Here is a 25,376-nt window from a genome sequence, read left to right as displayed (position 1 = left end):
AGGCATCATTATTTCTCTTAAAATTTCCACTGAACTTTTTCGTGACCTCATCAAAGTTCAGATCTACTTTGATGTGGTCTGTGGCTATAAATCATCACAGAAAAGATCAGAAAAAAAAAAGAATTACAAACTAGCTCACTGACAGATTCCCAGTTAACTCATTTTTATGCTGAACAAGATGTATGAAAACATAAGAGTAAGGCTACTTTCACACTAGCGTTAACTGCAATACGTCGCAAATGCGTCGTTTTTGCGAAACGCCGCATCCAGCAAAAGTTTTTGCTGGATACGTTGTTTCGTCATAGAGTAACATTAGCGACGCATTTGCGACGCATTTGCGACGCATTTCCAAACGGTGAATGCGTTTGGCGGCGTTTGGGCGTATGGTAGCGGTCCGTCGGGAAAACAGAACGCTACATGTAACGTTTTTTGCTCCCGACGGTCCGCTTTTTCCGACCGCGCATGCGCAGTCGGAACTCCGCCCCCACCTCCCCGCACATCCCCGCACCTCACAATGGGGCAGCGGATGCGTGGAAAATATGCATCCGCTGCCCCCGTTGTGCGGCGGAGACCACACTAGCGTCGGGAACGTCGGCCCGACGCGCAGCGACGGGTTGTTCCCGACGCTAGTGTGAAAGTAGCCTAAGTAGAAGCCAAAACTGCAAAATGTTTAATTGAACTTAATAGCAAAAAAATATCCGTAGCCCAAAATACATGCCTCTAAATGAAAAAGAAATGTCCATATTCTATAGGAGATCTCAGTATGGTAAATGACACCGGTAGATAGGGAGGAGTGATGAGCGAGCGTGCTGGGATAAGGTGCTATCTGCTGATCAGAAAATAATCATATGAAAAAAAAACTGTAGTCAAAGCCACCACTAGGGGGAGCTCACCAAAGAGAGGTGTATACAGATGTTCCCTTATGCTCAATACTAAACCTGTCGACACTAGGGAAGGTTGTCAGCTGTTATTTTCAATATCTCTTGGTTTTATTACATTCGAAACATTTTTTTACAGCATTTTTACACTTACGCATTGCTTTCCATGGGTGAAAAAATGCTGGAAAAAACATTGAAAGAATTGTCAGGCTCCAGATTTCAAAAACGCTGCAAGTGTGTGCATGAGATTTCTGAAAACTCGTATTTTTCCTGGTACTATAAAAAGCAGCTTCTAATTTGCTTAAAAAAAAGATGAAAAAATAAACACTGCAAAAACGCAAGGTGTGAACGTAGCCTAAGTATTTGCTGCATTTTTTTTTCATTTTTTTTTCTGTGCGGTTTTGCAACAGGTAAGAATTCAGGAATCAAGACAAAAGGGGCTAGGCAAATGGATGATCCAAGGTCGGGCAACAAAGATTTCAGAAATCTCATGCGCACCCTTTATTTTTCCTGAATAAAAAAAAAACTGCTGTGTTTTTTTAAAAATCTGCTGCAAGTCAATTTTGCAACTTTTTTTTCACCCATAAAATGCAAAAACACAGTTTTATTCACTAAAGACACAACTAAAATTAACAAACATGCAGTTAGTTGTTGAAGCCTTACCCTCTGCTCAGATCACCAGCAAATCAGCTGTAACTTATAAGGGGATCTTGGCAGTAAGTATTTCATTTTTCTGCAGTGCCTCCGCAGGAGAAATGAAGTATTACACAAAATATATCAAATTAATACGGTGAGTAATGCAGGACAAGGACGGGTCCTCCAGATTTGATCAACTCCTACCAAGAGATGAAAATCCCCTCCACCCACCTATTAACCAAGTGATTTTACAACACTAATTTTTCATATTTGGACAAGCCCTTAAAGCTGCCATTTTGGCTGAATCCACTATGATGAGACTTCGCCAAAAATTTTACAAATACTTCAAACCGGACAAGAGGATATAATAAGTAGATCAATACAAAAGTTGAGGTGGAGATCAGATGTTTGTGACGATTCTACGCGATGAGATGACCTTGGTGATAAAAACCCAACTGATGGTTTTGGTGGTTCCTCCATTATTTTTTTTTTCCATGTGGGACAAATTTCTCTTAACACCCATCTCAAGGTTTCTCCAGTTGAATGTTTGCTGCCCGGAAGGTGCCCACATCTTCATAGGTGGCTTGTAGACCACGGGAGATGTCTTCATACAAGGAACAGTCCTCCAAGTTTAGCCCCTTTAAAAGTCAGAGAAATCATCAGTAACGGAGTTTCCTCGAAGAACAATCTCTGTCTAGATATATAAAGCGATATACTCCCGTCAAACATGTATCAGCCGATTTTCATGTATCTACTAAAAATGTATCAATAAATAATTAATAGTCTGCCCAGGTTTGACTTGAGTTGTCCTGTGAAAGCAAATTATCTATCCACAGGATTGGTCAGTGAGGGTCCGGCCACCAGGACCGGCTTGAAAGAATGGGGAATTTGTATCCTGGAGGGGGCACTTTTATCCCCAATATGCCCTACAATCACTCCTTTCCGTAACCATAAGACTGCGGGGAAAAATCAAGCCCCATTCGGAATGAGTAGCAATCAACCGAGTGCACTGTCACTCTAACAGCGAAACAAGTGCACCGTCACTCTAACAGCGAAACAAGTGCACCGTTTTGCATAGTCATACCCCCATTGGTTTGGGTCCCACTGGACAACTCCTTTGAGTTAAAGTTGGCCCTATCTTCTCCAACCAAGAAATATCAGTAACTGAACTCTCAGGACAAACATATTTAGGGTATGAGAATTTTGAATGTCCCATCTTGCAGCAAAGATCACAGTGTGGTCCCAACAATCGGGAGATTAAAACAGTCCTTAGGTGCCAGGTAAATTTTCGATGTTCAGTCCTGATCCATCAACCAATAATTACCAACCGACACATTCTTACCTCATAAAGATTTTCTCCTTCGGCTTCTTTCAAAGACATTGAGTTCAGATTTTCGAAACGTTTCTGTTGGCAGAACATGCGAGACATTGAGACAATAAGGAAAAAAATTGGACCATGCGCTGCTCAGACAAACGTCGGTTTCTCATTTGTAGAGCAAAAAAAGAAAAACTGCAATATGATTAATTGCCCATGGGGCTCGGTCAAGTTCCATATTTACGAGTAAATGCATTGATTTTTGGGGAAGTGTTGATATAAAACAAATAAAAAATAATGTAAAACCATGCCTAAATATTATAAATAGCAAATAGTGCCAAAATAATCCCACCCTAAAACCACCATGCAGTGCAAAAATAATACTACCATATAGTGTCCAAATAAAAGTACCTTAGAAATGCCCCAGGTGGTGCCCGATGTTTATTAATGCCACCCCAAAAATACATTTAAGGGATTTCCAACTTGGAATTTTTAAGACAGGCCATCCATTAATATTAAGTAGATTGAGGTCCGACTCTCGGCACCCCCATTGAACAGCTTTTTAAGGAGAGCCATGATGTGACACTAGTCGCTACTCACGCACAAGCCATGAGGTCAAATACCAAGAGGGCTCGTCATATACAAAGAGGTATGACAAAGGCGTAGTCAGGTCACAGTCCGAGGTCAGAATTCCAGGAAGGTAGTGGATCAAGACAAAGGGGCAAGACAAATAGATGGTCAAAGGCAAGGTCTAAGGTTTGGACATCAAAGATCAAAGACAGGAACACAGAGGATGGAACAAGAACACACCATTTGAGCAAAGTTACAACTGGCATTAATTGGAGGCAGAGAGCCAGTTAAATAGCCAGGTAATCACTCGTATAGCAGAAACATGGAGGTAGCCCCGGCACTTCTCGGCCCTGACCTGATTGGATAGCTGAACTGTCACACTGACAGCTCAGCACGTGCCAGCCTCATATTGGATGGCTGAGCTGTCCAGTACGATACCGGCATGCCCCTGCCCTTGATTTTACAGCTGAACTGTCACTCACTTCTTCCACACATACTGATAAGCAGAACTGTGACTCACAGTGCTCGTATGAGTCCTGTGTGCCTTTACTTTTTTATGGTTTCTTAGATTTTAAAGGTCATCTTTTTTTATATAAAAATATATTCTTTTCCATATCTAAAAAAAAAAAATGTAAAGATTGAAATCTCCAGTAAATTTACATGAACATTAGCAGCAGTGAACAGACTCCTCCCCTATCTTTTGTATTGAAGCATCTAAAGAGCATGTGCAAAAGTTATTGTATTAAGTGTAAAAAAAAAGTTAAAAATTCCAAAGCATGCTGATTTAAGATGTGATTTGATTGAGATGAACTTCGAACTCCACCTAATAGACCTGATGGGTTTTGCTTCTATGTTGATAGAAATGACACAGTGAGACACCATGGAAGAGAAAAGGTTTTATTGTTAGCTTTCTTCACAAAAAAAAACCACTCAGGAAAAACACAACACAAACATAATTTTTTTATTTCTTTATCATTGGTTACAAATCTAGATATCTAAAGAAATATCTAGGTGTAAATATAAAGGAAGCAATAAAGGTATATACTGTATATTCACACAAGTCAGGAACCACTTAATAGGGAAGGATGACCCACATTATCTGTAATCTGATTGGCTCAATACAACGCCAACAACACCCGACAATCGATCCTATAGGACATTGACCTGCGCTCTGCAACGGTTCACTGTCGGCAGCACATGGCTTGTTCACACCGGTAGGTGAAATGCAGAACTAAGATACTTGGAAGGATCCCTCACTGATAAGCTGACCTGCTGCTGAGACCCTTAGTAGATCATCAGAAAATTATCAATTCTTTAAATTAGGTCTTTATGTTACATCTATTTTTTAATGATTTTTGGTAATTTTTGTTTCTTTCTATATGAAAATCTGTGTTAAAACAAAATAGAAATCTTGCAATTCTCACACCGGCCACCTGGGCTCTTTTAGACTCTAACTTCCTGATGTTTCAGGAAATAATACATGTACATTAGCAGCAATGAACAGACCATATCTTTTACATTGCAGCATCTAATAAGCATGTGCAAATGTCATAGTGACGGAGCAGGGTTAGCTGTGACATTGATTATTGTGTTTGGTAGATGCTATGTTATCTACTGTAAATAGAGGTGTTATCAGTCATTGTACAGGAGGGGGAGGTGAGCTGTGACATCACCTATTGTGAATGGTGGATCCTGTGTTATCTACTGTATATAGAGGTGTTATCAGTCATTGTACAGGAGGAGGAGGAGGTGAGCTGTGACATCACCTATTGTGAATGGTGGATCCTGTGTTATCTACTGTATATAGAGGTGTCATAAGTCATTGTACAGGAGGAGGAGGAGGTGAGCTGTGACATCACCTATTGTGAATGGTGGATCCTGTGTTATCTACTGTGTATAGAGGTGATATCAGTCATTGTACAGGAGGAGGAGGTGAGCTGTGACATCATGGAGCGCCCCCACGTTAAGGGCAATGGGGTACTCGGCAGCGGGTCCTTCGGTTCGGGGAATATCATGGAGGCCCGATCCGGTCCGTGGCCCTTTGAGGGCCGTCCAATGAAAGGAAAAGTTTATATGATGTTCGTGACGCCACCTGTGGTATTTGGTCAGGGTGACCGACGCTGCTTAGGGGTCCGCTGGGGTGATGTTATGGCAGCTAGATGGTATACCTTCCCACAGGTGAAGTGTATCCCCAGGGCTTCCCAAAGTGTAGATGGTGGATGGTGAGAGGCACAGTAAAGAACGAGGACACAAGGTTGCAGTCTCTTTACCTTTACTGAAGGCTTCAGTGTCCACAGTCCAGGGCACCGGATCACAGGGTAAGCAGAGTCCGGCCGGTCTGAAGGCAAATCCAGAGTCTCCTCGTCCAGGTGGAATGCAATAGCCTTCCTATGCGCACAGTAACACAGTAGGTTCCCACTTGCTTAAGCTCTAATAAGGTCCTCACTGTTATTACTCCTCTCACTGTTCCCCGTGGTCGGATAGACTGATGGCCTGAGGCTTGTTTATAGGGACCCTAGAGACGCCCTGACCCCACAATTTGCCACCGTGTCTTCTTAGGTATTAAGGTCGGGCAGCCAACTTGGAATTGACTGTCCTGCCAGTCTCTGAAGCAATGGCGTAGAGCACTTTACTCCCTCGGTGTCCTGGCTACCGGAACGCGCACCAGAAGGATGCAGCTCCTCACGTCTACTATCCTCTCTGGTATCCACTTGTTGCTATGCCTTCGTTTCTCACTCACTAAAACACGCTTCCTTTCAATGGCTCTTTCTTTGGATGCTGCCGCACGTGGGGCAGGTGCAGGTCCGTGGACCCTCGTCTTCCTCAGACCGAAGTCTGGATCTGCTGGAGATCACTCCAGACAGCTCGGCCTGGAGACCTTTCTCTCTCAGTCTCCAGCCAGGAACTCTCTGACTAACTTTCCCTCCAACTCCCAGTTTTACCTAACTGTGAGGAGTGGCCTAATAGATAGAACCTTTGCTCCCTCTGGTGGCTGGAGTGTGAAGTGTGTGGTGTGGCTGTGATACCTGGACAGAAGATCTCCTTTATTGCCTCCAGACGTAATATCACTCCCCCTGGTGGAAGAACGACATTACTGCAACGACCAGGACTCTGGGACGCTGCACATCACCTATTGTGAATGGTGGATCCTGTGATATCTACTGTATATAGAGGTGTTATCAGTCATTGTACAGGAGGAGGAGATGAGCTGTGACATCACCTATTGTGAATGGTGGATCCTGTGTTATCTACATCTGTATATCTGTATATAGAGGTGTTATCAGTCATTGTACAGGAGGAGGAGGTGAGCTGTGACATCACCTATTGTGAATGGTGGATCCTGTGTTATCTACATCTGTATATCTGTATATAGAGGTGTTATCAGTCATTGTACAGGAGGAGGAGGTGAGCTGTGACCACCTATTGTGAATGGTGGATCCTGTGTTATCTGCTGTATATAGAGGTGTTATCAGTCATTGTACAGGAGGAGGAGGTGAGCTGTGACATCACCTATTGTGAATGGTGGATCCTGTGTTATCTACATCTGTATATCTGTATATAGAGGTGTTATCAGTCATTGTACAGGAGGAGGAGGTGAGCTGTGACATCACCTATTGTGAATGGTGGATCCTGTGTTATCTACTGTATATAAAGGTGTTATCAGTCATTGTACAGGAGGAGGAGGTGAGCTGTGACCACCTATTGTGAATGGTGGATCCTGTGTTATCTGCTGTATATAGAGGTGTTATCAGTCATTGTACAGGAGGAGGAGATGAGCTGTGACATCACCTATTGTGAATGGTGGATCCTGTGTTATCTACATCTGTATATCTGTATATAGAGGTGTTATCAGTCATTGTACAGGAGGAGGAGGTGAGCTGTGACATCACCTATTGTGAATGGTGGATCCTGTGTTATCTACATCTGTATATCTGTATATAGAGGTGTTATCAGTCATTGTACAGGAGGAGGAGGTGAGCTGTGACATCACCTATTGTGAATGGTGGATCCTGTGTTATCTACTGTATATAAAGGTGTTATCAGTCATTGTACAGGAGGAGGAGGTGAGCTGTGACCACCTATTGTGAATGGTGGATCCTGTGTTATCTGCTGTATATAGAGGTGTTATCAGTCATTGTACAGGAGGAGGAGGTGAGCTGTGACATCACCTATTGTGAATGGTGGATCCTGTGATATCTACTGTATATAGAGGTGTTATCAGTCATTGTACAGGAGGAAGAGGTGAGCTGTGACATCACCTATTGTGAATGTAGGATCCTGTGTTATCTACTGTATATAGAGGAGATATCAGATATTGCACAGAAGGAGGAGGTGAGCTGTGACATCACTCTTTGTGTCACTGCACATTCAACTTTAATTTGTCTGTGGACATAAATCAGCTGAGAGCTCAGAAAGGAAAGATAAAAGCATTATTTACTCTCTATTGGACTTTGAAATTGAACTCACTGGTGGATTCTCAGTTAACTCATTCTGCAGCCGGCAATAAACAATGCAACACAGCTGCTATAGAAGGAAAACAATGCCAAATTTTTAATGAAACTCAATTACAAAATAGATTTTTAGCCAAAAATACACGTTTACATGGAAGAAAAATTGTCTTAATAGGTGGACATCCCCTTTAATAGAAAATTTGAAAGTGGAATTTATAATCCAGGCTGCCCCCTACGAACCTTTCGGTGGTTCCTTGACTTCTGACTTTTAAGTCTTTTAAGCAATGTGTTAAGTGATGAAAGCATTTGTAGGCCGGAGAGAAGGAGTCAATGATGCAGACTGTCAGGTAGAAAGCCGATAATGCCGCTATAATGCTCCTGCGCTGCTCTACATCGCTTTATGTGCCCCTTGGATGGTCAATAGCTCTACAGCAGACAGGGAGGTGTAATCATTACTGCTGGCTTTGCCCGCCGTGGAGTACGCTTCCCATAAACGCTTGTGCGCCTCAGCTTGATGACATCGCTACAAGACAGGAATGGGGAGAATTTTCTTAACACCATGAAAAAACTAAAGAGGGGAAATTTATAATTTTTCTCATATAATGTAACATTTAGACATATGCTTTAAGCCAGCTGCATGGACCATAGACAACTTTCTATATGAGTCTTGTGGGCATGCTCTGTGACCTGTGCAGAGGTCGCTGCGCAGGGAGGAAGAGGAGGTGAATATAAACTATTGTGAATGGCAGATCCTGTGTTATAGATATAGATAGGTATCACAATCCTGCCTGTGAAACTAACAGAATAACTACTGAGATGTAATCTCTAAAGAAGTGGATTATTTTAGGATTTTAGAGATGTTAAAAATAAGACCAAAAATGTAAAAAAAAAAAATGTGTTTAATGGTAGCTCAAAACAGCTCAAAGGTTAAGATTTTAAGTCGGGTGGAAGGAAAGACATAGAAGGTGCAGAGGTAGCAGTCACGACCAGACTTTGGAGCCTAAGGTCAAACAGACCCTCTGCCATATTAGACGACAACAGTATTATAAATGGCGCATGGTAAATGACCCTATTTAAGGCAGCACAATGTTAAGCTTATACACTTATGAAGCAGTATACAATAAAGGACAGGGATAGCGATGGGGGCAAAATATACCCCTACATACATCAATTTTTTTGTGTGGTGTAAACCACAAAGATAATAGAACACCAAACTCAAAACAGCTCAAAGGTTAAGATTTCAAGTTGAGTGGGGGGAAAGATATAGAAGGTGCAGAGGTAGCAGTCAAGACCAGGCATAGGAGCCTAGGTCAATAGACCCTCTACAATGTTAAGCTTATAGACTAAGGAAGCAGTATATAACAGATGACAGGGACAGCGATGGGGGCAAAGTATACACTACTAACATAAATCTTTCTGTGAATATTTTTTTATTTATTTTATTTTATGTAAGCAACAATATTTGGAGAGTTTCAGATTAGGAATTGCCAGTTTTCCCTAATGGGTTAAATATAAAAAAAAGTACCGAATATAAAATTTTTTATGAATTCGGTAAATCGTCTGTTTTAAAGTCCGTATTTTAAATTTAAATATATTAGTTGCTGATGTATAACCATAATAAAAAAAAACATAATTTGAACATCCATCTAATGTGCTAAGTGGTAGCGATCACACATGCTCAGTTACTCTCCCTGCCAGGTCTCTACATTGTGCCTATTAGTCCACTAAAGAGCAGCCAATTAATTTAGCTTTCTGACCTGCTGGTCAGAGAAGGATCAAAGCTTCTACAGTAGCAGGACAGTGTAGGTGAGAAGACTCAAGTCTACTGAAAGTAGGAAGCAACTACATTGTCAGCTTCCAGAAGGGGAAGGAGACTCATTTTGATCAGAGATCTGCTCTCAGCAGAACCGAGGAAGATACATGGAAGCAAAACTTTGATGAATTACACATTTTCTAGGCTAGAAAAGCTACAAATAAAGTTTTAACTGCTATTCAGGACTTTTTTTATACAAAAATGATTATTTGGATAAACCCGTGGTATATGATGGCTCACGGAAAATCTAAGGCAACACAATCATGATCCGATTAAATAAGATTCTAGATGTACTTTTTTCTGCAATCAAATGTGGAAGCATATGGAAAGTCAGAGGGCTTCAAGTATGGTCCTAAAATGACATATGAATACTATGTACTCCCTGAGTGATAGTTAGCAGCGGTATATTATCTGTATTATTGGCTGCTTTTTAGTTCTCCTCCATTAGGACATACTTGTGTATAGCTAAAATGAGGCAGATGTAATGGTTGCACCCAGACTTTTGTTCCTGAGGAAGGCCATTGACCACACAAGGTGACACCGTAATGAGAAATGAACATGTCAAGAAGACGACCTGTCACAGGCTTGTATTGAGGCTCCAAAACTTTATGTCTCACCCCTGAGGAATGTTCAGCTGTCTAAAGAGGGTCTCAAGAAGTCTAACATCCAAACCTTGTGTCATTAGAGGCTTATGTCCCATTTGTTAAGTTCATCAGATCATACATAGTCCAATTTTTGAAGTTTGAGCGCCATTTTTTTTCTCCATGTATATGATGATACAGTAGTCTTCTTATGACCAAAAATATTCAGTATAAACAATTCTATTTTAATAGTCGCCCCCTGAGGAAGGAGCAGCGTTGCCGCTCTGAAACGCGCGTCGGGGTGGGTCCTGGGTCCCCCAGTTGCTGCACACACCAGGTATGGTACATATACTTCTGTCTGCGCCTATTTAGGTGTTTGATATCAGGCCTGTTCTACTTTATTAACTACTTCCCCTATTTATATGGGCTGGTATCTTATTATTACTGAGTGCTGTTGTGTGTGTCAGCTATGGGGGGTACCACAGGCCCCTATGTTTACAGTGTACTGTGGTTTAGTGTTCCACCACCCTTACCTTTGTCATTTGTGCCTACATATTTATACTGTTTTTAAAGGTATATTAATAAAAGTGATTTTTTATGGGATATAACTGTGGTCTTGTGGTGATTTAGGATTTCTGTTTTGGCAGATGTCCCTATTGTCCGTGACATACATATTTAGGAGAGTATATTACTTGTATATATTACATATCATGATTTTCCCTATATGTACTATGTATGCTACAACTTTATGTTTTTTTTATTTTAATAGTTGTAGCTTTTGGTAGATTTTTCTAACATTTTATAGGTCTGAAGTTTTTTTTTATAAAAATATTTAAATTTTTTTTCCATATCTCAAACTATATAAAAAAAATTTGGAAATTCACACGTACATTAGCTGCAATGAACAGACTTTGATCCTATCTTTTGTACTGATGCAACTAATGAGCGTGTGCAAAGTTCATTGTAATGGGAGGGGGGAGCTGTGACATTGTCTATTGTGATTGGTGGATCCTTTGTTATCAGCTGTGTATTTGTCATTGTCATCCTGCCTCTGATGATAATGAACCTGCAGAAAACTCACCCTGAAAGTACAGGAATTAAGAGTTTAAAATAGCCCTGGTGGCCAGTGTGAAGATTGCAAGATTACTCATTTTGTTGTTTTTTTTTTGTTTGTTTCATAAAGATGGTAATTAGAAAAACAAAATTGGCAAAATGTTTTTTTTTAACAAAGATTTAAACAATGGGTTGTTATCTGATAAATCAAGACCTTGATGCTAACATATAATATATGTGTCTATAGAGAGATAATAATAACCAAAAACTGTAGTGATATGCTCACCTTATACAGGAGGAAGGTCCCGGGGATAATAGCACAGAGGAGCAGAATAATCCCCTCAGCGGTGATTAATCTGTTTTTTGTAGCTTCCGCAATATTGAAGAACAGGTAAACAGGAGGTTCTGAAACGTAAAACGAGGGAGGTAAAACTATATATAGGAAGTGGACCATTTCTTGTTGTTGCCCCTTGCTCCTACTCACCCCTCACTCTTAGGTAGGTTCCACAAGACGTATACATCTTAGATCCTGCAGTGACTTTGCACAGGTAGATCCCGCTATCATTTTTCCTTGCATTGTAGATGTTCAGGATCCGGGACGTAGATGACAAGTTCTTGGTTATGGTTTCCTGGAATGGCACGTTGTTTATCTTCTTCACTAATTTGTAGATCTGGACCCAGGAGACTGATACATTCTCATTCTGCTTACTCTCATAGTTGCATGGAATCTTAGTGTCCTCCCCAAATAATATGGATATTGAGGTGGGCACCCAAAGCATCTCCAAACTCCAGCATGGAACTGTGGAAAAAAAGACTCTGTTATGGATACATATACGGAATAACTATATATATCTGTATTTAGGGCCACTCTATATACTATGACGGGATCAGAAAAACTCCATGTGCCTGTATAACTGGACATCCACATGGTTTGTGTGCATGAACAGGACCAGTGCTAGCTCCGGTACTCAGCAAACCCAGGCAAGTGCCAGATCCTATGGTGCCCTGGGAGTCTCATTCTGCCCAGACTTCAATTGATGACTTCCACCATACAGTATATGTGCCCACTGCATGTATGGAACAGGCTCGGGAGGTAGACCTGCTCTAGGTCCAGAAGGTGGACCTGATCCGGGCTCAGATTGTGGACCTGGTCCAGGCTCAGAAGGTGGACCTGCTCCAGACTAAGGAGGTGGACCTGCTCCAGGCTCAGAAGGTGGACCTGCTCCAGGCTCAGGAGGGGGACCAGCTCCAGGCTCAGAAGGTGGATCTGCTCCAGACTCAGAAGGTGGATCTGCTCCAGGCTCAGAAGGTGGATCTGCTCCAGGCTCAGAAGGTGGATCTGCTCCAGGCTCAGAAGGTGGATCTGCTCCAGGCTCAGAAGGTGGACCTTGTCCAGGCTCAGAAGGTGGACCTGGTCCAGGCTCAGATGGTGGACCTGGTCCAGCTCAGAAGGTGGACCTGCTCCAGACTCAGGAGGTCGACCTGCTCCAGGCTGAGGAGGGGGACCAGCTTCAGGCTCAGAAGGTGGATCTGCTCCAGGCTCAGAAGGTGGATCTGCTCCAGGCTCAGAAGGTGGACCTGGTCCAGGCTCAGAAGGTGGACCTGGTCCAGGCTCAGAAGGTGGACCTGGTCCAGGCTCAGGAGGTGGACATGCTCCAGGCTCAGGAGGTGGACATGCTCCAGGCTCAGGAGGTGGACCTGCTCCAGGCTCAAAAGATGGACCTGCTCCAGGCTCAGGAGGTGGACCTGCCCCAGACTCAAGAGGTGGACCTGCTCCAGGCACAGGAGGTGAACCTGCTCCAGGCTCAGAAGGTGGACCTCCTCCAGGCTCAAAAGATGGACCTGCTCCATACAGCTTGAGTGCCAGTTGTGTTATACAGCCGACATCCAAGTCAAACTGCTGCTATTGGAGTTAGCTCCAATAGAAAAACTTCATGATAGTGGTATATAAGAGGAAACCGGATGAAGATGGCCCTTATGATGCCCTCCAACCTTCCCTGTCCCATATCATGATAGAGTGTCAAAGACATTGTCATGGCTGCTGAAAGCTACTAGAGGCCCCACTTAGAAAAATCTAAGAAAATTACAAATTAATAAAAAAATACACATATGTATCTATATTTATAGATATATATGCAATAAATAATAACAATACGACTACATATATTAGATAGATAGATAGACAGTATATATGTATAAAATATATAAAAACATTCATATTACCCCCTCAATTAAATTTGAAAATAAAAAAATTTAAATAAATAATAATAATACAGGAATAAAAGTATTTGAAATATTATAATTTTTCAGTTATATATATATATATATTAAAATGAATAATAAAATATAAAATTATATATATAAATATATAAAATGTATAAAGAGGTTCATATTACCCCTAAATAAAATGCAAAAATAAAATATAAACTACGGTAAATGATAATAATACATTAATAAAAGAGAAATAATTTTTATTTTCCTTATTATTTATATGATAAAATAAATAATAATAATAATACATTCTAAAATTATATATATAAAATATATCAAAACAATCATATTACGCCGCAAATGAAATCTAAAAATAAAATAATTAATAATAAATGATCAAATATATAAAACACTCATATTACCCCCTAAATAAAATGTAAAAATAAAATAGTAAAATAAAAGCAATAAATGATAAAATTATATATATATATATATATATATATATATATATATATATATATATATATATACACACACAGTACAGACTAAAAGTTTGGACACACCTTCTCATTTGAAGATTTTTCTGGATTTTCATGACTATGAAAATTGTACATTCACACTGTAGGCATCAAAACTATGAATTAACACATGTGGAATTATATACTTAACAAAAAAGTGTGAAACATCTGAAATTATGTCTTATATTCTAGGTTCTTCAAAGTAGCCACCTTTTGCTTTGATGACTGCTTTGCACACTCTTGGCATTCTCTTGATGAGCTTCAAGAGGTAGTCACCGGGAATAGTTTTCACTTCACGAGTGTGCCCTGTCAGGTTTAATAAGTGGAATTTCTTGCCTTATAAATGGGGTTGGAACCATCAGTTGTGTTGTGCAGAAGTCTGGTGGATACACAGCTGATAGTTCTACTGAATAGAATGTTAGAATTTGATTATGGCAAGAGAAAAGCAGCTAAGTAAAAAAAAACGAGCGGCCATCATTATTTGAGAAATGAAGGTCAGTCAGTCCGAAAAATTGGGAAAACTTTGAAAGTGTCCCCAAGTGCAGTAGCAAAAACCATCAAGCACTACAAAGAAACTGGCTCACATGAGCACCGCCCCAGGAAAGGAAGACCAAGAGTCACCTCTGCTTCTGAGGATAAGTTTATCCGAGTCACCAGCCTCAGAAATCGCAGGTTAACAGCAGCTCAGATTAGAGACCAGGTCAATGCCACACAGAGTTCTAGCAGCAGACACATCTCTACAACAACTGTTAATAGGAGACTTTGTGCAGCAGGCCTTCATGGTAAAATAGCTGCTAGGAAGCCACTGCTAAGGACAGGCAACAAGCAGAAGAGAATTGTTTGGGCCAAAGAACACAAGGAATGGACATTAGACCAGTGGAAATCTGTGCTTCGATCTGATGAGTCCAAATTTGAGATCTTTGGTTCCAACCACCTTGTCTTTGTGCGATGCAGAAAAGGTGAATGGATGAACTCTACATGCCTGGTTCCCACCGTGAAGCATGGAGGAGGAGGTGCTTTGCTGGTGACACTGTTGGGGATTTATTCAAAATTGAAGGCATACTGAACCAGCATGGCTACCACAGCATCTTGCAGAGGCATGCTATTCCATCCGGTTAGCGTTTAGTTGGACCATCATTTCTTTTTCAACAGGACAATGACCCCAAACACACCTCCAGGCTGTGTAAGGGCTATTTGACCAAGAAGGAGAGTGATGGGGTGCTACGCCAAATGACCTGGCCTCCACAGTCATCAGACCTGAACCCAATCGAGATGGTTTGGGGTGAGCTGGACCGCAGAGTGAAGGCAAAAGGGCCAACAAGTGCTAAGCATCTCTGGGAACTCCTTCAAGATTGTTGGAAGACCATTCCCGGTGACTCCCTCTTGAAGCTCATCAAGAGAATGCCAAGAGTGTGCAAAGCAGTCATCAAAGCAAAAGGTGGCTACTTTGAAGAACCTAGAATATAAGACATAATTTCAGTTGTTTCACACTTTTTTTGTTAAGTACGGTATATAATTCCACATGTGTTAATTCATAGTTTTGATGCCTTCAGTGTGAATGCACAATTTTCAAAGACAAAACAAAAAAAAATCTACCTGGCAGAATTGCTGTTTTTTATGTCACTTTTCCACCAAAACAATGGAATAACAAGAGATTAAAAAGTCGCATGTGACACAAAATGGTGATGATAAAAAATGCAGCTTATACAGCAAACGAGAAAAAAAAAACACATCCTAGTACAACTCTATTCACTAGGGTTGAGCGAAACGGATCGGACAAATTAAAAAATCGCCAACTTTCGGCAAAGTCAGGTTTCATGAAACCCGACCCGATCCTAGTGTGGGTTCGGCCATGAGGTCGGCGATCTTCGTGCCAAAGTCGTGTTTCGTATGATGCTTTCACCGCCATTTTTCAGCCAATGAAGGAGTGTGGGCAGCGTGATGACATAGGTCTCGGTCCCCACCATCTTAGAGAAGGGCATGACACGGATTGGCTTGCTTTCTGCGGCGTCACAGGGGCTATAAAGGGGCGTGCACGCCGACCGCCATCTTACTTCTGCTGATCTTAGCATAGGGAGAGGTTGCTGCAGCTTCATCAGAAGAAGGGACATAGTTAGGGAAGGAAGATTAACCCCCAAACCGCTTGTGCTGTAGCGATTTCCACTGCCCAACACCACCTTTTTTTACAGGGACAGTGGAGGCTATATCTTTGTGCATCAGCTCTGTAGCTTATTAGGCTGCCTTATAAGGCTCCCTGATAGCTGCATTGCTGTTTGCACCGCTGCTGTGCAAACCAACTGCTTTTTTGAAAGCAAAAATCCTGTTGCTCCTTTCTGCACAGTTATCTTGTTTATTTGTCCACACTTTTGTGTGCAGCAATCCTTTTTGTTGCTGCCATACTTGTCCTGAGATCATTGTAGGGAGATTGAAATTGTACTATAGTCCTTGTATTTTTTCATATATCTTCCAGCCACTTGCTGCCACTCATATTGCGTTGTTTTATACACTGGGCCTGAGTTTGGGTTCAGTGTCCCCAAAATAAAAAGGGAGATTTAAATTCTCAGAAAGTGGATATACCTCAGTCCTCTTAGTTTGTCGTATATCAGCCAGCCACTTGCTGCCACTCACATTGCGTTGTAAAATACACTGGACCTGAGTTTGGGTTCAGTCTCACCAAAATAAAAAGGGAGATTTAAATTCTCACAAAGTGTATATACACCTTCTACCTTGTTTTACAGTACCATATAACGGTTGTTATTTTGGTTACATTTTCCCAAAAATGAGGAAGTCTGGTGGAAGAGGCCGTGGGCGGTCGTTGCCAGCTGGTACTGATGGTGGTGGTGGAGCATCTGGTGGTAGTGGGAAAAGCAAAATAGCACCTAAGGCTGGAGGTGTTGAGCCAGCGTCATCGTCTGGCTACACAAGGCCTCGAAGGCTCCCTTATCTGGGAGTAGGAAAACAGCTTTTAAAGCCGAAGCAGCAGGAAAAAGTTTTGGCTTTCCTTGCTGACTCAGCCTCTAGCTCTTTCGCCTCCTCTTCAGAAAGTTCCAAATATAAAAGCAACGAGTCGTCAGTGGATGCTCCCGGTCAGGAACAAGACGTTTCCTTGTGTCCCTCACCCAAACCAAAAGTGAAGGATGCGTCAGGCGACACTACAGGTTACTCCATGGAGCTCTTTACACATACCGTGCCTGGGTTAGAAAGGGAAATTGTTAACTGCCCGTTACAAGATGAATCGGACATGGAGTGCACAGATGCACAGCCACAGCTAGATTATTATGCTGTTCCATTGACTCAGATCACTACATTGCCCTCGCAGTGTACTGAGCCAGAATCTGACCCTGATGAGACTATGGTGCCCTGTTCCGAACGCTATAGCACCTTACACGGTGACACAGAGGAAGGTACACATGACATTGAAGAGGAGGTGATAGATGACCCAGTTGTTGACCCAGATTGGCAGCCATTGGAGGAAGAGGGTGCCGCTGCCAATAGCATCGAAGCGGAGGAGTATGATCCGCAGCAGCCATCTACATCACAACAACTGTCATCTGGCAGGCCTGTATCAGGCCAAAAACGTGTGTCAAAAACAAAAACAGTTTTTGGACACCGTGGCCATCCGGTGAAAGTAGCACAGCATGCAATGCCTGAAAAGGAATTCGATAGTAGGAAGAGTGCAGTGTGGCAATATTTTAACCAAGATCCGAATGATCAGTGCAAAGTTATCTGTAAGAAATGCTCAAAGACCTTTAGCAGAGGGAAGAATCTTCAAAATTTACAGTGGTGTTCAAAAGTCCTGCATAGGATAAATTGATTTTTCAAGTTTTAAACGTTTTCTGTCGAATATCTTCGATGCTAATATGACATATTATATATGGTTTTGTTTAGAATACAATTTTGCATTCTCTCCCTGTAATATTTTTAGCTTTTGAAGCAGTTTTGCCTGAAATTATTGCAACAATATGGGAATTGAAAGCACAACTATATATTGTACAGCTTCAGATCCAAAATTAGCCAATCACAGATGAGGTTCTTGTGACCAATCATAACCTGGATATGGCAGCCAATCACATTGCATTACATTGCATCACATCTGCTGCTTTGTTTGTTTGTTTTATCTGTTGGTCTATCTAGTGAATCATACTGTAGAGTTTTATGATGGGAGTCTTCAGATTTTTGTCAGCAGAGGATCGTGTGCGAGTTGTGGTGCTACATGAAGAGGGTTATACTGGCCCCCAGATCGCAAGGAAGGTCGGCTGTAATCAGAGTATAGTCGTAAGAATTTTGCAGAAACATAAGCAGCTTGGAATTACCCAGGACAGGCCCAGATCTGGTCGGCCCAGAAAGTCAACTAAAAGGGAGGATAGAGTACTGATAAGAACATCCCTTGCCAATCGAAAGCTCACCTCTCCTCAGCTTCTGCGAGAATGGCAAGAAAAGTGCAATATTGAGGTAGCAACATCAACTCTTAGGAAGAGATGTTTGGAAGCAGGATTGAAAGGGTGCAAGGCCCGAAAGAAGCCATTGATGACAGCCATACAAAGACAAAGGAAAAAACTGTGGGCATTGAAATATTTAAAATGGAGGAAGGAGGAGTGGGAAAAAGTGCTAATTAGTGGTGAAAGCACTTTTTGCATTTTAGGAAATGATGGCAAGTCTTATGTGAGAAGGTTCCCACATGAAGAGTACAAGCCAGAGTGTTTGAGCTTCTCTGTGAAGCATGTAATGAAAGTAATGGTCTGGGGCTGTATGGCAGCCAATGGTGTTGGAAGAACAAGGTGGCTACTATTGACTGGCCAGCTCAGTCCCCGGACCTCAATCCAATTGAAAATTTGTGGCACAAGGTATCACTAGAGATATCTAGAAAACAGCCAAGGACCAAGAGTGAGTTGATTGAGGCTCTGATACAGGCCTGGAACCACATCATCACTCGTGAACATCTGCAGAAGCTTGTTCACTCAATGCCACAGAGATGCAAGCTGGTGCTCAAGAGCAAAGGCTGGCCAATAAAGTATTAGAAGCTTAAGATGCACTCAAAAGGCCCTTTTCAGGACTTAAATAAAAAATAATAAATCTTAAAAAGTAAAATTTAAGTCTGTGTGAACTTGCATTGGAAGATTATGAACTTAGAAACCTGTTCACCATTCTACACACTGTACTGGTGTAGGTATGCTTATGCTGTAAAAAAAATTATCAAAAATGCGCATGCCATAAAATTAATACACTTGGGACATTCAAAAATGAGTATGGCAAACAATGAGGGATTACAAAAACATATATGTTCCACCAGTTTCACTGTAGAGCTGCAGAAGTATGAAACATATAGTTTTCTTCACGCCTATGCAGGACTTTTGAACACCACTGTAAATACAACGTGCATGCGTAGACATTTAACCAGCATGCACTTGCAAGCCTGGACTAACTACCAAACGTCCCGTACCGTTGCTGCACCTGCTCAGAATGAAGGTAGTCAGCAACGCCACATTGCTTCCCTCACTGTAAGCCCACCGGTTAGGACACCACCAGCAGCAAATGTGGAGGTATCATCGCAAGGCCAAAGCAGTCAGGGAATCACAAGGTTATTGGTAGGAAACACTGTATGTAGGCCAACATCAAGAATGCCATCACCAACCCTCTCTCTATCCGCCATGTCCACCACCACCACCACCACCACCACTAGATCCACCATATGCAGCTCTCCAGTCCAGCTCACCCTACAAGAGACTCTCTTTAGGAAAAGAAAGTACTCATCCTCTCATCTGCGTACACAGGGTTTGAACGCCCACATTGCTAGACTAATCTCGTTAGAGATGATGCCCTACCGGTTGGTTGAAAGCGAAGCTTTCAAATACCTGATGGCCTACACAGTACCACGCTATGACCTACCCAGTCGGCACTTCTTTGCGAGAAAAGCCATCCCAGCCCTCCACCAGCATGTCAAAGACCGCATTGTCCATGCACTGAGGCAATCAGTCAGTGGAAAGGTGCACCTCACAACAGATGCATGGACCAGTAGGCATGGCCAGCGACGTTACGTGTCCATCAAGGCGCACTGGGTTAATGTGGTGGATGCAGGGTCCACTGGGGACAGCCATAGTGGGACAGTTCTGCCTAGCCCACGGTCTAGGAAACAATTGGCTGTAGGCGTTCGCCACCCCTCCTCCTCTTCCTCCTCCATAAGCGAAAGCTCGTCCACAGAGCGCAGTCGCACAACCACTCCATCCGCAGCTGCCAGTGTTGCACACAAGGTGTCCCATTATGGAACAGCTAGTGGTAAGCGTCAGCAGGCTGTGTTGGAAATGAAGTGTTTGGGCGACAGCAGACACACCGCGGAAGTTCTGGCCGAGTTCTTGCAGCAAGAAACTCAGTCCTGGCTGGGCAGTGTACATCTTGAGGCAGGCAAGGTAGTCAGTGATAACGGAAGGAATTTTATGGCTGCCATAGCCCTTTCAGAACTGAAACACATACCTTGCCTGGCTCACACCTTGAACCTGGTGGTGCAGTGCTTCCTGAAAAGTTATCCAGGGTTACCAGCCCTGCTCCTGAAGGTGTGAAGACTTTGCTCGCACATCCGCCGGTCGCCCTTACACTCCAGCCGTATGCAGAACCATCAGCGATCGCTGAAGCTTCCCCAGCACCGAATAATAATCGACGTTGCAACAAGGTGGAACTCCACACTGCACATGTTTCAGAGGCTGTGCGAACAGAGGCGTGCTGTAATTTATTTGTGGGAGGATACACATACACGGGCAGGCACTTGGATGGCAGACATGTTGACTTGGTGTGCAGTAGGGTTGAGCGAAACGGATCGGTCAATTTAAAAAATCGCCAACTTTCGGCAAAGTCGGGTTTCGTGAAACCCGACCCGATCCCAGCGTGGGATCGGCCATGCTGTCGGCGATCTTCGCGCCAAAGTCGCGTTTGGTATGACGCATTCAGCGATATTTCTCAGCCAATGAAGGAGGACGCAGAGTTTGGGCAGCGTGATGACATAGGTCTCGGTCCCCACCATCTTAGAGAAGGGCAGGACAGTGATTGGCTTGCTTTCTGCGGCATCACAGGGGGTATAAAGGGGCGTGCACGCCGACCGCCATCTTACTTCTGCCGATCTGAGCATAGGGAGAGGTTGCTGCAGCTTCGTCAGAAGCAGGGATATTGTTAGGGAGGAAAGATTAACCCCCAAACCGCTTGTGCTGTAGCGATTTCCACTGACCAACACCACCTTTTCTTTGCAGGGACAGTGGAGGCTATATTTGTGTGCAACAGCTCTGTAGCTTATAAGGCTCCCTGATAGCTGCATTGCTGTTTGTACGCCGCTGTGCAAACCAACTGCTTTTTTAAAAGCAAAAATCCTGTTGCTCCTTTCTGCACAGTTCTATTGTTTATTTGTCCACACTTTTGTGTGCAGCAGTCCTTTTTATTGCTGGCTGCCATACTTTTCCTGAGATCATTGTAGGGAGATTGTTATTGTAGTACAGTCCCTTTTTATATATATATCTTCCAGCCACGTTCTGCCACGTACACTGTGTAGTGTAATACAGTGGGCCTGATTTTTGCAGTAGTCTCCCACACATAAAAAGGGAGATTTAAATTGCCGCTAAGTGCATCTGCGTCAATTCTGTTTGTCGTATATCTGCCAGCCCCTTTCTGCCACGTACACTGTGTAGTGTAATACAGTGGGCCTGATTTTTGCAGTAGTCTCCCACACATAAAAAGGGAGATTTAAATTGCCGCTAAGTGCATCTGCGTCAGTTCTGTTTGTCGTATATCTGCCAGCCACTTTCTGCCACGTACATTGTGTAGTGTAATACAGTGGGCCTGATTTTTGCAGTAGTCTCCCACACATAAAAAGGGAGATTTAAATTGCCGCTAAGTGCATCTGCGTCAGTTCTGTTTGTCGTATATCTGCCAGCCCCTTTCTGCCACGTACACTGTGTAGTGTAATACAGTGGGCCTGATTTTTGCAGTAGTCTCCCACACATAAAAAGGGAGATTTAAATTGCCGCTAAGTGCATCTGCGTCAGTTCTGTTTGTCGTATATCTGCCAGCCCCTTTCTGCCACGTACACTGTGTAGTGTAATACAGTGGGCCTGATTTTTGCAGTAGTCTCCCACACATAAAAAGGAGATTTAAATTGCCGCTAAGTGCATCTGCGTCAGTTATGTTTGTCATATATCTGCCAGCCCCTTTCTGCCACGTACACTGTGTAGTGTAATACAGTGGGCCTGATTTTTGCAGCAGTCTCCCACACATAAAAAGGGAGATTTAAATTCTCAACAAGTTTACATACACATTCTACCTTGCTTTACAGTACCATATAACGGTTGTTAGTTTGGTTACATTTTCCCAAGAATGAGGAAGTCTGGTGGAAGAGGCCGTGGGCGGTCATTGCCAGCTGTTAATGATGGTGGTGGTGGTGGTGGAGCATCTGGTGGTAGAGCATCTGGTGGTAGTGGGAAAAGCAAAATAGCACCTAAGGCTCGAGTTGTTGAGCCAGCGTCATTGTCTGGCTACACAAGACCTTGAAGGCTCCCTTTTCTGGGAGTAGGAAAACCACTTTTAAAGCCGGAGCAGCAGGAAAAAGTTTTGGCTTTCCTTGCTGACTCAGCCTCTAGCTCTTTCGCCTCCTCTTCCGAAAGTTCCAAATTTAAAAGCAGTGAGTCGTCAGTGGATACTCACGGTCAGGAACAAGTCGCTTCCTTGTGTCCTTCACCCAAAGCAAAAGTGAAGGATGCGGCAGGCGACACTACAGTTTACTCCATGGAGCTCTTAATACATACCGTGCCATGGTTAGAAAGGGAAATAGTTAACAGCCCATTACAAGATGAATCGGACATGGAGTGCACAGATGCACAGCCACAGCTAGATTATTATGCTGTTCCATTGACTCAGATCACTACATTGCCCTCGCAGTGTACTGAGCCAGAATCTGACCCTGATGAGACTATGGTGCCCCGTCCCGAACGCTATAGCACCTTACACGGTGACACAGAGGAAGGTGCACAGGACATTGAAGAGGAGGTGATAGGTGACCCAGTTGTTGACCCAGATTGGCAGCCACTGGGGGAGCAGGGTGCCGCTGGCAGTAGCTCAGAAGCGGAGGAGGATGATACGCAGCAGGCATCAACATCGCAAAAGCTTTCATCTGGCAGGCCCGTATCTGGTCAAAAAAGTTTGACAAAACCAAAAACACATTTAGGACAGCGTGGCCATCTGGTGAAAGTAGCACAGCGTGCAATGCCTGAAAAGGTATTGCATAGTAGGAAGAGTGGAGTGTGCCAATTTTTTAACCAAGATCCGAATGATCAGTGCAAAGTTATCTGTAAGTAATGCGCAAAGACCTTTAGCAGAGGGCAGAAACCCCAAAATTTAAATACAACGTGCATGCGTAGACATTTAACCAGCATGCACTTGCAAGCCTGGCTAACTACCAAACGTCCTGTACCGTTGGTGCACCTGCTCAGAATGAAGGTAGTCAGCAACGCTACATTGCTTCCCTCACTGTAAGCCCACCGTTTAGGACACCACCTGCAGCAAATGCGGAGGTATCGTCGCAGGGCCAAAGCAGTCAGGGAATCACCAGGTTCTTGGAAACACTGTATGTAGGCCAACTTCAAGAATACCATCGCCAACCCTCTCTCAATCTGCCATGTCCACCACCACCCCCGCTAGTTCCACCATATGCAGCTCTCCAGTCCAGCTCACCCTAAAAGAGACTCTTGTTAGGAAAAGGAAGTACTCATCCTCTCATCCGCATACACAGGGTTTGAACACCCACATTGCTAGACTAATCTCGTTAGAGATGATGTCCTACTGGTTGGTTGAAAGCGAAGCTTTCAAAGCCTTGATGGCCTACGCAGTACCACACTATGATCTACCCAGTCGACACTTCTTTGCGAGAAAAGCCATCCCAGCCCTCCACCAGCATGTCAAAGACCGCATTGTCCATGCACTCAGGTAATCTGTCAGTAGAAAGGTGCACCTCACAACAGATGCATGGACCAGTAGGCATGGCCAGGGACGTTACGTGTCCATCATGGCACACTGGGTTAATGTGGTGGATGCAGGGTCCACTGGGGACAGCCATAGTGGGACAGTTCTGCCTAGCCCACGGTCTAGGAAACAGTTGGCTGTAGGCGTTTGCCACCCCTCCCCCTCCAGCAGAAGCGAAAGCTCGTCCACAGAGCGCAGTCGCACAACCACTCCATCTGCAGCTGCCAGTGTTGCACACGAGGAGTCCCATTATGGATCAGCTAGTGGTAAGTGTCAGCAGGCTGTGTTGGAAATGAAGTGTTTGGGCGACAGCAGACACACCGCGGAATTTCTGGCCGAGTTCTTGCAGCAAGAAACTCAGTCCTTGCTGGGCAGTGTACATCTTGAGGCAGGCAAGGTAGTCAGTGATAACGGAAGGAATTTTATGGCAGCCATAGCCCTTTCAGAACTGAAACACATACCTTGCCTGGCTCACACTTTGAACCTGGTTGTGCAGTGCTTCCTGAAAAGTTATCCGGGGTTACCAGCCCTGCTCCTGAAGGTGCGAAGACTTTGCTCGCACATCCGCCGGTCGCCCCCGTACACTCCAGATGTATGGAGAACCATCAGCGATCGCTGAAGCTTCCCCAGCACCGACTAATAATCGACGTTGCAACAAGGTGGAACTCCAACTGCACATGCTTCAGAGGCTGTGCGAACAGAGGCGTGCTGTTATGTATTTGTGGGAGGATACACATACACGGGCAGGCAGTTGGATGGCAGACATGGAGTTTTCAGGTGTGCAGTGGTCGAAGCTACAAGACCTCTGTCAAGTACTTCAGTGTTTTGAGGAATGCACACGGCTGGTAAGTGCAGACGACGCCATCATAAGCATGAGCATCCCACTAATGCGTCTGCTGATGCAAAGTTTGACGCACATTAAGGAGCAGGCGTCTGCAGCCGAGGAGGAGGGAAGCCTTGATGACAGTCAGCCATTGTCTGCTCAGGGAACTCTCCTGGACGAGGTGGCGGACGAAGAGGAGGAGGAGGATGATGATGGGGATGAATATTTATGGGAGGAGGAAGCTTCTCAGGGGGCAATAGAAACTGGTGGCGTTGCAAGGTCAGGCACAGGGTTTTTGCGGGAGACAAGTGATGTTGATTTGCCAGAAAGTGCTCCTCAACCCAGCACAAGCAGTGAATTGACACCTGGAACATTGGCCCACATGGCTGATTATGCCTTGCGTATCCTAAAAAGGGACCCCCACATTATCAAAATGATGACCGATGACGATTACTGGTTGGCCTGCCTCCTGGATCCACGATATAAAGGAAAATTGCTAAATATCATGCCACATGAGAACCTTGAGCAAATATT

General features: G+C 43.5%; 1 protein-coding gene across 7 annotated transcripts in view; it reads right to left on the bottom strand.

Annotated features, from left to right (window-relative positions):
* Nucleotides 1–647: 647 nt before the first annotated feature.
* The window catches only part of CD79A (CD79a molecule), a 73,859-nt gene continuing 49,130 nt past the window's right edge, over nucleotides 648–25,376 (bottom strand). For 4 of the 7 annotated variants that reach the window (XM_077259967.1, XM_077259971.1, XM_077259969.1 and 1 more), the window contains exons 2-5: nucleotides 11,782–12,096; nucleotides 11,584–11,702; nucleotides 2,857–2,919; nucleotides 648–2,152 (exon numbers count right to left, since the gene is read on the bottom strand). In XM_077259967.1, coding sequence (XP_077116082.1) covers nucleotides 2,039–2,152; nucleotides 2,857–2,919; nucleotides 11,584–11,702; nucleotides 11,782–12,096 — 611 coding nt within the window. In that variant the 3' untranslated portion in view covers nucleotides 648–2,038. Of the gene's footprint in view, nucleotides 2,153–2,856; nucleotides 2,920–7,926; nucleotides 8,374–11,583; nucleotides 11,703–11,781; nucleotides 12,097–25,376 lie in introns of those variants that run through there. The other 3 variants (XM_077259972.1, XM_077259973.1, XM_077259970.1) reach the window with 3 other exon arrangements.

This window comes from Ranitomeya variabilis, chromosome 4 (assembly GCF_051348905.1).
Source record: "Ranitomeya variabilis isolate aRanVar5 chromosome 4, aRanVar5.hap1, whole genome shotgun sequence".
NCBI classification, from domain to species: domain Eukaryota; kingdom Metazoa; phylum Chordata; class Amphibia; order Anura; family Dendrobatidae; genus Ranitomeya; species Ranitomeya variabilis.
The sequence above is the reverse complement of the archived record's forward strand: the minus strand, read 5'-3'. Positions and strand labels throughout refer to the sequence as shown.